Source organism: Cervus canadensis, chromosome 8 (assembly GCF_019320065.1).
Source record: "Cervus canadensis isolate Bull #8, Minnesota chromosome 8, ASM1932006v1, whole genome shotgun sequence".
NCBI lineage: Eukaryota > Metazoa > Chordata > Mammalia > Artiodactyla > Cervidae > Cervus > Cervus canadensis.
The window spans coordinates 29,767,956-29,783,093 of NC_057393.1; the positions used below are offsets into that span (position 1 = coordinate 29,767,956).

The 15,138-nt window shown below is 39.8% G+C and overlaps 1 protein-coding gene across 1 annotated transcript in view; it reads left to right on the forward strand.

Annotated features, from left to right (window-relative positions):
* Nucleotides 1–15,138, forward strand: part of LOC122446048 (dynamin binding protein) — a 114,046-nt gene that overhangs the window by 34,823 nt on the left and 64,085 nt on the right. The window contains exon 4 of the mRNA XM_043475748.1: nt 6,379–8,385. Within this exon, the coding sequence (XP_043331683.1) occupies nt 6,379–8,385 (2,007 nt within the window). The remainder of the gene's footprint in view (nt 1–6,378; nt 8,386–15,138) is intronic.

Sequence of the window (15,138 nt, forward strand, 5' to 3'; positions counted from 1 at the left end):
CTAAACCACGTCCGTCCGTCCATACGTTTCTGCATAAGCACAGAAACCAGTAGTGTTCCACGAACGGAGGCTTATGATCAGTGCAGTTTTGTGACTCACAGCAGTCATCAGAATTGTATGATTTATTGGATATATTAATATTGTTACTCTTTTGAGTATGTCTCTAAAGGGGTAGACGTAATTTCCTTTTCTTTTCTTTTTTTGGGCCATACCTCATGGCATGTGGGATCTTAGTTCCCTACCAGGGATCAAACCCATGCCTCCTGCGATGGAAACACAGTCTCTTCACCACTGGACCACCAGGGAAGTCCTGGAATAGGCTTAATTTCTTAAACCATGTACACATATGAAAGAGAGTGTGCACAGAGGTGGGGAGAGAGACCAAGCAAACTCCCTAACCTTTATTCAGTGAGAAGAAAGGAAAAGTGGATTTTGACCTTAATCCTCAAAATCAGTTGTCACAGTTTCTTGTCTTCACTTTACACTGAGCCCTACCTCTGTTCGGAATACATTTTTGCTAAATCAGTGTTGCAAAGACAGAAATAGAGGAAGATGTTATAGCAGGGGACATTATCTGTTCATACTCACAGTTCTTCCATTGGAGGATTGAGTCCACGTCCGTCAGACCAGTCAGAAGGTGTGGAGAAAGGGCCAGAGCCCAGTGGCTAACAACATTGATACGACTTTGTTATCTATTATTCTGTGTGTAACAGTATACTATATGGGAAGGTACAGTATGTCTACAACATTTAAGGAATTTGAGAATGTGGCTTCTGGAATTAGTTTGTTTACTTCATATTGTATCTTGTGTAGTCTTTCCCGATGGCTTAGTTAGTAAAGAATCCACAAGCGGTGCATGAGACATGGAATATGTGGGTTTGATTCCTGGGTCAGGAAGATCCCCTGGAGAGGGAAATGACAACCCACTCCAGCATTCTTGCTTGAAAAATCCATGGGCATGGACAGAGGAGCTAGGTGGGCTACAGATCATGGAGTCTCAAAGAGTTGGACATGGCTGAGAGACTAAGCACAAAATTGTCTTAGGTACTAAACAGATTTTCTGCTGAATGCTTCCCTTGAGAAGACTGGACTAATGTGTTGTGAACTTGCTTTAAAGTTAAAATCCACCTCAGGAATCCCAGGGCCACCCAAGGGATTCTCATGAAGACCCTGGTGTGGACCTTTCAGCCACAAGTCACCTCTCCGAAGACTGACTCAAGATCGGCTGGATCCTGGAGCCTATAGATCTTATCTTAACTAGCTTTTAACAAGTTAAGCCTGAGGAGTTCCTCTGTCCATGGGATTCTCCAGGCAAGAATACTGGAGTGGGTTGCCATGCCTTTCTCCAGGGAATCTTCCTGGCGCAAGGATCAAACCCGAGTCTCTTAAGTCTCCTGCATTGGGAGGTGGGTTCTTTACCACTAGCACCACCTGGGAAGCCCCTTAAAAACATAAGCAGATCTCAAAAGGAAAGAATGTTGGGCAGGGGGTGCATAGGAAAAGAGAGAATAGAAAGAGATATATTATTTATGGTTTTATTTTGTTCTCTTCTGTGATACTCTGCTGTCTGCCAGTTAACACACTGACTATTCAGCTTTCTTTCCTTCTATGCTTTTCACATCTTTTAGTTCTGTATGTCTTCTGATTAGGACATACAGCCTTTGAAGATGGGAAAGTTAGGTATATGTATACAATTTTTATTTTTCTGGGAAGTTTAGCATGAGACACAGAAGTAATTTTAATTCTTCTGATTTTCTTTTTTTTTTCTTTTCTTTTTTTTTTTTTTTTACTACATATGGTTTATGAAGATCAGTGTCTCCGCTCATGAGTGTATACATTCCTTTATCCCTGTCCTCTAGTACTATTAATCCAGTTCCCTGTTGTTTCTTTACCTTTCCTTTGATCCTTCAGTGTAGCAGTGAAGCTTCTCTTCTTCTGTGATTTACTGTATGTCGAGAGGGATTTGGAAACCTTTAAGAGCATGTGGGATAATGTTTGAGATCTGGTTTGTTTTACCATACTGCCTTTAGTTGTTATTTACTTACCTTTCAGAAGTATCACTGAAATAAGAGAAAAAGTATATCTATTTTAACTATAAAATTATATTACCTATATGTATGTATGATTAATAAACATATATTTTATATAGTTAGAGCCAGCAGTATAGTTTAGGGGGTAAGAATTCTGATGTTCCTAGATTTAAATCCAGCTTCACAACTCAGTAGCTATTGACTTTGGTCTAATTACTTAAGTTCTCTTGGCCTCAGTGTCCTTATCTACAAATGATAATACCTACCTCAGGGTAGTCGTGAGGACTAAATAAGGTTATACATTAAAGCATCTGGCACAGGGTAAGCACTCAGTAAAAATTAGCTATTTTATTGTTCTCATCCTGGAGCTCATAAATGTGCTTCAGGGGGCCTTGTTTCTTGATAATGAAGTTTGTGTGTATATACATTTTCCAGGGAGATTCTATTTGGAATGAAAACCACCAGTGGTTCTTCCAGCAGGTGTCACCCTTTGTCCTTTCCCTGAAGCTTCCCATTTGTTTTGGTCTGTTCCCTATAGTTTGAGTTATATTTAAATTCAGAAACAAGTTTGTCTCTTAGAAAGATCAATGTGAGTGCTATCCTAAAAAATACAGAGGGGGCGGAAAAGAGAGAGACAACAAAAAAACAAAATGAGAGTATGGCAAAGAAAAGACAGTGAAAGAGAAGAGAAAAAAAAGTGAGAGTGATGAAATATTTAATTGCCTTACACAATACAGAATGCTTATTCCTTGCTTACAACCCCATGCTTCTAGACTACCTCCCTACCCCCCAAAACAACCAATAAAATTTAAATTGATAAATTTATTTATAAATAGATAAATGATAATTATCACTTAAAGCACTTGTGTCATAAATTTCTGGTGTCCTGCATGTGAGATGTCAGGATTAAGGTTCTGATACGGCTCATGCGGACACCTGGGTAAAGAGTGTGGTCAGTCTGCGTAGAGCAGAGTCCCTGGGCACTAGGATTCAGTGAGGACCTAATACCTGCAGAGCCAGACTACTTGTATTCAGAATCTCGGACTTCTTATCATCTTATTCTTAATGAATTTCTTATTCAAATATAAAAATTTAACCAGAAGAAACAAGCACTGTGGTGACTGGGATTAATTGTCCATAAATAAAAGGCTCAGGCTGACCCTAAGAGTCACCCCACTTCTTATTTTTCTATTCTCAAAATCTGGTCACTGTATTCCAGGAGTTCCTCATATTGTTGTTTTTGAAATCTGGAAATGACCACCAAGTAGCCTCCATTCCTAAAGAATCAGAATGCAAAAAACTCAGTAACAGGGCTATATAAAATAAAAGTATTCAACAAAATTATCTCTGAAGTACTTCTCAGGGACTAAATTGTGACTTTAAAAAAAAATTCACCTTTCTATATAGAAATAATCAACAGAATGACAGTCTGCAGATAATAAAGCCTATCAAAACACTCACTCAGCAGAAAATAGGGAAACAAATCCTACTGTAAGGATTTCATAGAGATCTGGCATTACAAGAAAATATTCTGATTCTGCAGCTTTAAAAAAGCCAGTTCATTTCAAAGCCAATAGAGTGGGAGTTATGACACACTTTTATTTTTATTCACTAAAGGGCTTGTTGTGTCTGAATAGTAGCCATGTCTCCAGTGAGTTTCTTCTGTGGTCCTGTTGGAATGGGGAAAAGTCACTTGTAATTCTCAGGACCCCAAGCTCTGACCAGTGGGATATTGAATCAGAAATTAAAGGGAAAATAAAAATATAGGACCAAGACCCTATTTTTCAGGAACATCTAAGCAAATCAGTATGAAATCAGTGAGAATGATTTAGTGCCTACCACTAAATGCAAAAATCTTACATTAGGAGCTGTATAGTGTATAAATATACAAGTGTCAAAATTGTTGATATAAGTGATAATTTCTTTAGTAGATTACAGATGACCAAGATGTGTGTAGACCTCTAAAGTTTATTAGAGAAATATGCTAAGGTTTTGGATGGAGAAGCTTGTCTAGAAGACAATGAAAGTCCCCTTGTGTGGAATTAGGCTCTCAGAGGTGAGATAATATTGGATAGCTGGGGATGGGGCAGGGGGAGGTTATATCTGGATGTGAATGCCAGGTTGCATTGAGGTGAAAACATAAGAACAGCCTTTTGGTAGCTTGGGCTTCCCTGGTAGCTCAGCTGGTAAAGAATCTGCCTGCAATTCAGGGTTTGATCCCTGGGTTGGGAAGATCCCCTGGAGAAGGGAAAGGTTACCCACTCCAGTATTCTGGCCTGGAGAATTCCATGAACTGTATAGTCCATGGGGTCACAAAGAGTCAGACACGACTGAGTGACTTTCAGGAACACTTTCTTTTGGTAGCTTAGTAACTAAATCTCTTTGGAGAATATTCAGAGCAAGCTTATTTTCTTTTAATATATTTCAGGTAGTAAGAATAGGATTATTATAGAAGAAGCCTTGGTTAATAGGAAAAAGGCTTCATGTCCCATGGTAAACATTCGAGCAGGGTAAGGGTATGATAAAATTGGTATGTTTATAGTCTTAGTTTGGTAGATTGGAAGAGACAGTGTCTAGGGAAAGCTTTAAAAGAATGAGATGATGAGAGTTGGACTAGATGGTAGCAAAGAGCAAGTGATGAACGGAATAAATGTTTTGAGAGAAGAAATCATAGAACAAAAGGAAGTTGGCAGCATGGAGCTAGTTTTGGAGGGAAGGTACATTTATTGGGAAATTGAAGAATCTTCACTAATAATGAAGTTGACATTGAGTGCTTGCTGTGTGAAAGGCATTATACCAGATTCTTGAAACAAAAAAGAGAAGTGGTACCTGCCAGTATTGCATCTAATTCACTTGGTAAGAAGATAGATTTAATTTTTATAAAAAGAGCATATAAATTGACACCCTAAACGATAATCCAACATTCAAGTATGCTTGACTATAAAAGACCTCATGATTTTGCCAGGTGCTTTGCTCTCCTGGTCTTATTTTACTTGGGGCAGTTGTAGTCCTTAATCACCTCTACTCATGAAAGGGAAATTAACTTAGATATTAAGAAAGTTAAAAAAAATTAAAATTGATAATCTACAAAATGAATAGTTCATAATTAGAAAATTAAAAGTTTGCTGCAAAACAATTTGCTGCAAAACTATAGAGGAATTTTTTAAACTGGGGTGAATCATAATTGGTTGAATTATAGTTTCATTTTTTTCAGAAACAAGCACTGTGCCCTGTCTTTTCCATGCCTCACCTTCTTCAGAAGCAAGACAGATGCTAACTGTTTAGTGTATATTTTGTGACAATAGCTTGAAACAACAATATTGAAATTACTGATTATTTTCAAAAACAAAGTCCTGATTACTTGAACACTCTTTTAAGATTTCATTATGATGTATTTTCAGGATAAGGATTGCTTAGGAGGGACTTTGAAGATTTCTTTCTTTGCTAATTTTTGATATCGAATATAACTTAGTGTGACAAATTAGATCAAGCTATTCAAAGGCTTCTAGTGGAAATGAATATATTCTCCATCATTTATAAATAAATCCAGTGATACAAACTTGTTGATAGTAGCATTTCTCAACCTTTTTGATCCTAGGACTCATTTACATTCTTAGAATTTTTGAGAACCTAAAGAGTACTTGCTTCTGTGAGTCTATTCATATTTACATTAGCTATTGAAGCTGAGATTTTTTAAAAATTTTCAATTTATTTTTAAAATGCATATTAACATTAATAACAAGAATAACATTTTATGAAAAATAAGTAGTTTCCTAAACAAAAAAATTTAGTGAGAATAGTAACATTTGTTTACATTTTTCGCAGACGTCTTTTTGGTTTAGTAGAAGAAATCTAGGGTGTTTCCTGGTGGTTCAGTAAGTAGGATTCTGTGCTTTTACTGCTGAGGGTGCAAGTTCAATCCTTGGTCGAGGAACGAAGATCCTGCAAGCCGTGCAATGCACTCAACAGTTTTTTTTTTTAATTTAATTTAAAAATAGAAGAAATCTCGATTCTTTTATTTGAATCAGTATTCAGTTTGCCACATTACATTGTTTTGGATGAAGTGAAAAAAAAAAAAAATAGTTTTGACCTCACAGACCCTCTGAAAGATCTTAGGAATCCACCCCCAGCGTTTTGAGGACCACATTTTGGAAACCACAGGTTTACAGGAATGTTCACTGTATTGTCACCAAATTGTCAAAAAGTGTTTATGCCCTGAAAACTCTAGATTTACATTCCCTTGAATTTGGTAGGTGTTTAAGATGATGAATTGCACTATTACTTATACCTCTATCCTCCTGGGGTGATAATGGAAGTCATTATCTCTGTTTCTCTTCTCTTTCTTTAGGTGACCTAGTGATTCTCGATGGCACTCTCACTGGTGGCTGGCTGCAGGGCCGAAACTGCTGGGGTGCCCGGGGCTTCTTCCCAGCCTCGTGTGTTAGGGAGCTCTGCCTCTCCTCACAGAGTCGGCAGTGGCACTCACAGAGTGCTCTTCTCCAGATTCCCGAATATTCCATGGGACAAGCCCGGGCGCTGATGGGGCTTTCTGCCCAGCTGGATGAGGAGCTGGACTTCAGAGAAGGGGATGTGATTACCATTATTGGAATTCCTGAGCCAGGCTGGTTTGAAGGGGAACTAGAGGGTCGAAGAGGCATTTTTCCAGAAGGTTTTGTAGAGCTTTTGGGGCCCCTGAGGACTGTGGATGAATCGGTGAGTTCTGGAAATTGTGATGATGGCATTAGTAACGGTGAGGTAGACACCAGTACAGCAGAAGAGAAAGAGGCAGAAGAGGACAGTGAGCAGCCGGGCACCTACGGAATTGCTCTCTACAGATTCCAGGCCCTGGAGCCAAATGAGCTGGATTTTGAAGTAGGTGATAAAATCCGAATCCTGGGCACCCTGGAAGATGGCTGGCTCGAAGGGTCACTGAAGGGCAGGACAGGCATCTTTCCTTACCGTTTTGTAAAGTTATGTCCTCAAACAAGGGCGGAGGAAACCATGGATCTGCCACAGGAGAGCGACCTCACCAACATTCCTGACACACCTTTGGATTGTTCTGAGAACTCCTTAGAAGCAGAAGGAAAAAGACATGAATTTCATGAGTATAAAGCAGAGAAGTCCAACTGTGTTATTTCTGAAACATCCACTTCTACCCTGGAGCACCTGACTTCTGAGTGTGAAGAAAATAAACAGTCTCACTGGGACACGGACCCCTCAGGAGGGCCCCCGAGAAGCCCAAGTGCGGGGCACGAGCAGCTTCTTGTCAAATGCTCTTCCACGAAGGATCCTTCAGAGGTTGTCAATGGTGTTGCATCCCAACCTCCACTACCTTTTCATCCTGAATGGCAGAGAAACCAGTATTATTCTATGAGAGGAGGAAGCCACCCAAGCCCAGACCAGTATTCTGACTCTCTTCCTCTAGAAGCAAGGACTCGAGACTACTCCAGCCTACCTCCCAGAAGAACTTCATACTCCCAGCCGAAAACCCTGCAGAAGCCAGGGCCACCTCTTCACAGCACCTCTTCCCTCACTGCCTCCAGGGCAGTCAGACCCAGCCAGTTGAGCTCTCAGCTCCAGGGCCTGGCAAGATGTGTAAAAAGGCACTGCACGCCCAAAGAAAGTGCTTCCAGCTTCTGCTCCGCCCCAGACAGATCAGAGGTGAAGCCTGGTCTGCAAGACAAGGCACCTGCCCTGGAAGCCATGACACGGTCACAAGGAGAAGGCAGCACGGACCTGGATTCCAAGTTGACACAACAACTGATAGAGTTTGAGAAGAGCTTGTCAGGGCCCTGCCCAGAACCGGATAAAATTTTGCGCCACTTTTCAATCATGGACTTTAACTCCGAAAAGGATATTTTCCGAGGTTCCTCGAAGCTAATGACTCAGCAGGAGTTGCCTGAAAGAAGAAAAGCTCTAAGGCCCCCACCGCCCCGTCCCTGTACTCCAGCACCCACTCCTCCGCATGTGCCGGGAGACCAGAACCTGAGACTGGATCCACCCTTGGCAATGAGACCCTCTCGCCCAGCTCCCCTGCCTCCCTCGGCCCAGCAGAGAACAAATGCAGTACCCCCCAAGCTCTTAACCTGTAACCGTCCTGGCTGGGAGAGCCTACAAAAGGAGGGCCCTGAGAACGTGGACAAGACTTTGGACCAAACTTCCCAGTGTCCCTTGGTCTTGGTGAGGATTCAGGAGATGGAACAGGACTTGGATATGTGCCGCAGGGCTCGGGAAGACCTCAACTTACTGCTGGAGGAGAAGCAAGAGGAATCACTGAGGGCAGAGACCCTTCAGAATCTTGAGTTCTACGAGAGTAACATTGAGAGTTTGAACACGGAACTCCAACAACTTAGAGGTAAGTGATTAGAAGATAGTATATACTTGTTTCTTGATATCCTCAAGTCCAAATAACAGCCTACCCAAGTTTTTAGGAATATGTTACCATTTTTGATGGACAACTAAGGAATGATTTGCTTTTTATTTATTTATTTGGCTGTGCTGCATCTTTGTTGCTGCGTGGGCTTTTCTCTAGTTTTGGCCAGCATGAGCTGGTCTCTGGTTGTGGTCCAGGGACTTTCATTGTGGCAGTTTTTCTTGTCACAGAGTGCAGGCTCTAGAGCGTACGGGCTTCAGTTGTGGCTCCTGGGCTCTCAGCACAGGCTTAGTAGTTGTGGCGCATGGACTTAGTGGTATTCACCAGAATACTGGTGTATTCTCCAGTTGTGTTCACCAGACTGCCAGAAGAAATAGTTTATAAAGTAAGAAAAGAGTGAGACAATAGCAACTGGTCTAGGGCCCAAGGAGAGCATGACTGTGCATGCCCTTTGGCATACGTGCTAGAAAGCTCTAAACCTATATCTCCTTAAGGAAGTCAGTAACAAAAAGCACTCTGTGGATCTAGGAGTTGCAGGATCCTAATAAATAAAAGCTGGGTATTCCCTGGAAAAGGAAATGGCTTCTCACTGCAGTATTCTTGCCTGGAGAATCCCAAGGATGGAGGAGTCTGGAGGGCTACAGTCCATGGGGTCTCAGGAGTTGGACACAACTGAACAACTTCATTTTCCTTTAGATCTCTAAAAGTGAATTAAAAAAAAAAAATCCAAGAAGAAAGAGTATTATTGGAAGACCAGAAATTGAGTAATTTTCTGAAAGGTGGAAAACAAATGGATTACAGAAAGAAAGGAAACCTCTGTCTAAAATATGCTCAGGCAAGAAGTGCTGTGCCAGTGGGCATAGTTCTGTGGGAACTCCAAAATCAGAGGTATGGCTCTGGGAGAGTGTCCTGGAGCACTTGCAGGGTGATGAGTTAGAGACCAGACCGGTCACTGGACTCACAAGTCATTTGTGGCAGCGGTTAACATTTGCTCTCAAGGTAAAGCACAAGGGTGAGTACTTAGATGTGTCCTCAAGAGGGTGTTCGTTTAATATGAGTATCTGAACTCTTGGGGGAATGCCAGATAGCTTGATGACTTCAGAGGGCCTGAAAAGGAATCCTAAGGGAACCCTGGCTCAGTGCTATATCCTCAAAGCCATAGCAAGCTTCAGATTCTCCATCACCTTCTATACATATGGTTTTTGAGATATACTTGTAAATTGCTCTTGCATTAGATGTGCAGGTGGCAGAACAAAACTCTCTCAAATTCTAGGTGGCAATAATTTCTCAATAATGATATTTTTAGTACTGTTCCAGAGAAATGTTATATTCAACATTCCAATAATGGACTGGTACTAATGGATGAAATTGGTATTCTTTTTTTATTCCACTGACCTTTTTTTTTTTTTTTAATGTATTTATTTTATTTTTGGCTGGGCTGAATCTTCGTTGCTGTGCCAGGACTTTGTCTAGTTGGGGCAAGTGGGGCTGCTGTTCCTCGTGGTACAGAGGCTTCTCATTGCAGTGACTTCTGTTGTACAGCGCAGGGTCTAGGGCGTGGGGGCTTCCGTGCCACATGGAATCTTCCCCAGCCAGGGATTGAACTCGTGTTCCCTACATTGGCAGGCGGATTCTTAACCACTGGACCACCAAGGAAGTCCTGTTCTATTGACCTTCTTTTTTCAGAACTAATTTAATAATTCAGCTGGTGTTCTTACTATTTTTTTTTTTAATTCTAAAAGTTCAGTGCCATGAAAGACCCACAGTAGGTGGGTATAGTCTTAATCAGGAAGACTTTTCTTTATCTGACTCCACCATATACAATATTGCTAGTGTTACTGTTGACCTGATTGATTTTTAATAGGTGTATTATTTGTATCAATCGCTAATATGATGAAATTACTTATTTCTTGCAGTCACTGACTGTGCCTCTTAAAGTCATCTTTTTCTGTCTTCATAAAAAAGTACATCCAGCAATATAAGCAGTCCCTTGGAAGAGGCAGAAATTAATCAGTTTGAATACCAGCCTTTAACCCTCCAGTGCAGTCCCATACAATCTCTAATCTTCAATTTTAAGGCATAAAATTTAAAACTTTAAAAAAATTATATATTTCGGTGGGATTTGGTCTTTGCTGTTGCATGTGGGCTTTCTCCGGTTGCGGTGAGTGGGGGCACTCTTCGTTGCAGTTCACAGCCTTCTCATTGCAGTGGCTTCTCTTGTTGCTGAGCATGGGCTCCAGGGTGAGTGGGCTTCAGTAGCTGTGGCGCACAGGCTTAGTTGCTTCGCAGTATATGGATTCTTCCCAGACCAGGGATTGAACCTATGTCCCCTGCATTGGCAGATGAATTCCTAACCATGAGGGAAATCCTTAAAGAACTTTTGATATAGTATTTGTCTAATCCTGATTAATATTTAGTTACTTATATACCTCTCCATGAAAATTTTAAGCCTAATGAGAAGACAGCTACTGTGTGATAGTGGGTGTGCCATTTTCCACACACCTGGTGTGGTGTTCAACATGTAGTAGACTCAGTCAATACTTAATGAGTTGAATTTAGTTAAACTGAATGAAATTGAAGTTTCAGTTCTACCTTCCAGAGCTTTTGAAGATCTCCTACCTCCACTGTTTCTTTGAGTCTGGACTACTAGGGAGCTAGGGATTATTGGTGCTAAGATTCTGGTCTCCTTGTTAGATATAGTTAACAGTAGCAAAGTAGTCCAGTAGTGAGCCAGACCCAAAATTAGGTTATTTTAAAAATAGGTTCTTTATAGCTATTACTCCTTCTACTTTTTTTAATAAGAAAATGAATGGGCAGATGCCTAGCTATGCTTATGATATGGTAGATATTTAATAGGAGTTTGAGAAATTAGAAAATATATTTAAGAAACACTTGTAATTGCAAGACTTAAGTATAGGAAGAAGGGGTATGACTTTATTTATTTGAACTGTAGTCAGTTGGGGGCTCTGGTTTGTGCTTGGTGGTTTTAGAGCAGAATATACATGACTATTTGTTTACATTCAACTCCATTTTATGGGTATCAGTGTGAATTTAGTTAGACCAACAGGGAATACACTGAATGGATTCAGTTTAAGTATAGGATGGTGTATAGATTTCCATGAGTGCTCACACATAAATGTATATAGCCTTTATACTCTTCTTCATATTGCTCCTTCTTAAGACTCTGGAATTATGAAGTCATGAGGACTCATTTACTAGAAGCTCTATTTTTATTTTTTTTCTTCGAATCTGATGTGTTACCTTTTATAGCTTTCTGTTTCCTGCAGGTATCTTTCAGCTCGATTTTTACTTTCTTTACATATGATAAAGATATTTGTTTTATAGTCTGTGGGGGATGACAGAGGATGAGATGGTTGGATGGCATCACCAACTCAATGGACGTGAGTTTGAGTAAACTCCAGGAGTTGGTGATGGACAGGGAGGCCTGGCGTGTTGCAGTCCATGGGGTCGCAAAGAGTCGGGCATGGCTGAGTGACTGAACTGAACTGATGATAATTTCAAGGTATTAAGTCTTACTGGGAGTGTTTTTAATGTCACATGGTTCTCATTCATATGGTCTACACTCATCATGTGTCTGGTTATCTTTTTCTGTGTGCTAGTCATAGTATTTGGAAAATATCAAGATCTGAGATGAATTAAAACATGACTCCAGAGAGGATTTGCATTTATTTCTGTCAGTTGCTTGTGGTCAGCCAGTGTTTCCAAATTCCTGAAGGATAGTAATCATTGAGGTTCAGAAACAAGAAATTGGAATTCCTGGTAATTCCTAAAATTATAAATTATTCTGTATTTTCTAAAAAAAAGGCTCTTTATATGTTCTTGATAATAGTGATAACTGTAATAATAGTGAACAATTTTTCTGTTAGGATTATACTAAAAGTTTCAGAGTTTTTATGTATGTGTATATACATATATATATATGAAATAAATGCATGTGTTATTATTATGAACCAAAATATTAGATTATATATCTTAATGACATGTAAAATTATTCTCTACCTGATAATAAACTTTGAAATATTTTTTAACTTTTTATTTTAAAATAATTTTGGATTCGTAAAGAAGTTGCAACAATAGTAGAGTTCCCATATGCTTTCACTCAGCTTCCCCAACCCTAATATCTTACATAATCATAAAATATTGATACTTATCAAAATTAGAAAATTAACATAATAGGTATCTGATAATATAAAATATTAAAAGAAGGGAATATTAACACAAAATAAATGTTAAATAAAAATAGTTTAAAAGCTGTAAAATAATACCACAGATATTTAATATTTAAAAGTGATTTTTAAAGCGAAATTTTAAATACACAAAGCATTGGTTACCCTATCTGATGGCTGATGGCATTGGTCTTTGTTTTATGACTGATATCTCAGACACAGAAAAAGTTTCTGTTGATGTTTGGTTGAATTGTTGAGTGTATCCGAAAACGTCTTCGGTGGGGCCATTAGGGTACATGTTGCTTTGCATAAGCTCATACTCTTTTTTTTTTTTTTTAAACAGACAGATTTTCTTTTTTATTTTCTAGCAGCTACTTGTATTTATTTTTCTTAAGTTTTATTGAATGAAATCAACAGTTGATTTGCCATGTTTTAATTCCTGCTGTACAGCAAAATAATTCAGTTATTCATATATACATTCTTTTTTAAAAGATGTGCACCATTTTTAAAGACTTTATTGAATTTGTTATAATATTGCTTCTATTTTATGTTTTGGATTTTTGGCCAAAAGGTATGTGGGATCTTAGCTCTGCTACCAGGGATCTAATCCACACCCCCTGCATTGGAAGGTAAAATCTTAACGGCTGGGCTACCAGGGAAATTCCTATTCTTTTTATTTATTAACAATTAAAATATTCTGTCTGCTTGCTATGATTTTGACTTTGCCATTGAAAGCCATTTTGTTTTGCTAATTCAAATTTTAGACAATAAATTTGTGACAATATTCACATCTTTTAAAAAATTTTTATTGAAATAATGTACAACATATTAATTTCATTGGAAAGACCTTGATGCTGGGAAAGATTGAAGGCAAAAGAAGAAGGGGGTGGCAGAGAATGAGATGGTTAGATAGCATCAGTCAGTCAGTCAGTTCAGTCGCTTAGTCATATCCGATTCTTTGTGACCCCATGGACTGCAGCACACCAGGCTTCCCTGTCCATCACCAACTCCTGGAGATTACTCAAACTCGTGTCCATTGAGTGCCTGATGCCATCCAATCATCTCATCCTCTGTCGTCCCCTTCTCCTCCTGCCTTCAATGTTTCCCAGCATCTGGGTCTTTTCCAATGAGTCAGTTATTTGCATCTTTACAGCATCAGACTTTACTTCCATTGCCAGTCACATCCACAACTGGGTGGTGTTTTTGCTTTGGCTCTGTCTCTTCATTCTTTCTGGAGTTATTTCTCCACTGATCTCCAGTAGCATATTGGGCACCTACCGACCTGGGAAGTTCATCTTTCAGTGTCCTATCTTTTTGCCTTTCCATACTGTTCATGGGATTCTCAAGGCAAGAATACTGAAGTGGTGTGCCATTCCCTTCTCCAGCAGACCACGTTTTGTCAGAACTCTCCACCATGACCCATCTGTCTTGGGTGGCCCTACACTCATGGCTCATGGATGAGTTAGAAAGGCTGTGGTCCATGTGATCAGTTTGATTAGTTTTCTGTGATTGTGGATTTCATTCTGTCTGCCCTCTGATGGCATCACTGACTCACTATATGTGAATTTGAGCAAACTTAAGATAGTGAAGGACAGAGGAGCCTGACGTGCTACAGTCCATGTGGTCGCAAAGAGTTGAACACGACTTAGCCACTGAACAACAGCAGCAACAACATACAGCATAATAGTTCAGTATTAATATTTGCATCTCCTCTGCATTTCTTTTGTTAAAAATACTTAAATGAACTATAATCTGTAGCGAATACAAGCACTGGAAGAAACTTAGCAAATGTATTTGGGTAGTATTAAAATAATAGAGGGCTTCATTGGTGGCCCAGTGGTAAAGTATCCACCTGCCAATGCAGGCTTATATAAAATATACTGTGCAAATAAATTTATGAATATTTATTTTACTTGCAAGAGTGACTTACTGTTAGCACACAGGGCCATTGAAACACACGAGCTTTATAAATACATTCATAACATAGCAATGGCTACAAACAATACTAACTGATAGAACCTGATCACTTTTCTTTGTACTCTTGTCCCGGTCAACCTTAATTTTCACTTTTTGTTCAGTATTTCAGCTTTTGGGCTTCCCTGGTAGCTCAGTGATAAAGAGTCCACCTGCAATATAGGAGATGTTTGATCCATGGGTCTGGAAGATCCCTTGGAGAGGGAAATGGCAACCCACTCCACTATTCTTGCCTGGGAAATCTTGTGGACAGAGAAACCTGGCAGGCTACAGTCCATGGGGTCGCAGAAGAGTCGAACGTGACCTTTTCTGTGTTGAGAAAGCAACTTGACATTGGTTGTTGTTGTTCAGTCACTAAGTCGTGTCTGACTCTTTGTGACCCCATGGACTGTAGCATGCCAGACTTCCCTGTCCTTCACTATCTCTTGGGAGTTTGCTCAAAGTCATGTCCATTGAGTCAGTGATGCTAGTAAACCATCTCATCCTCTGTTATCCCCTTCTCCTCCTGCCCTCAATCTTTCCCAGCATCAAGGTCTTTTCCGATGAGTCAGTACTTCCCATCAAGTGACCAAAG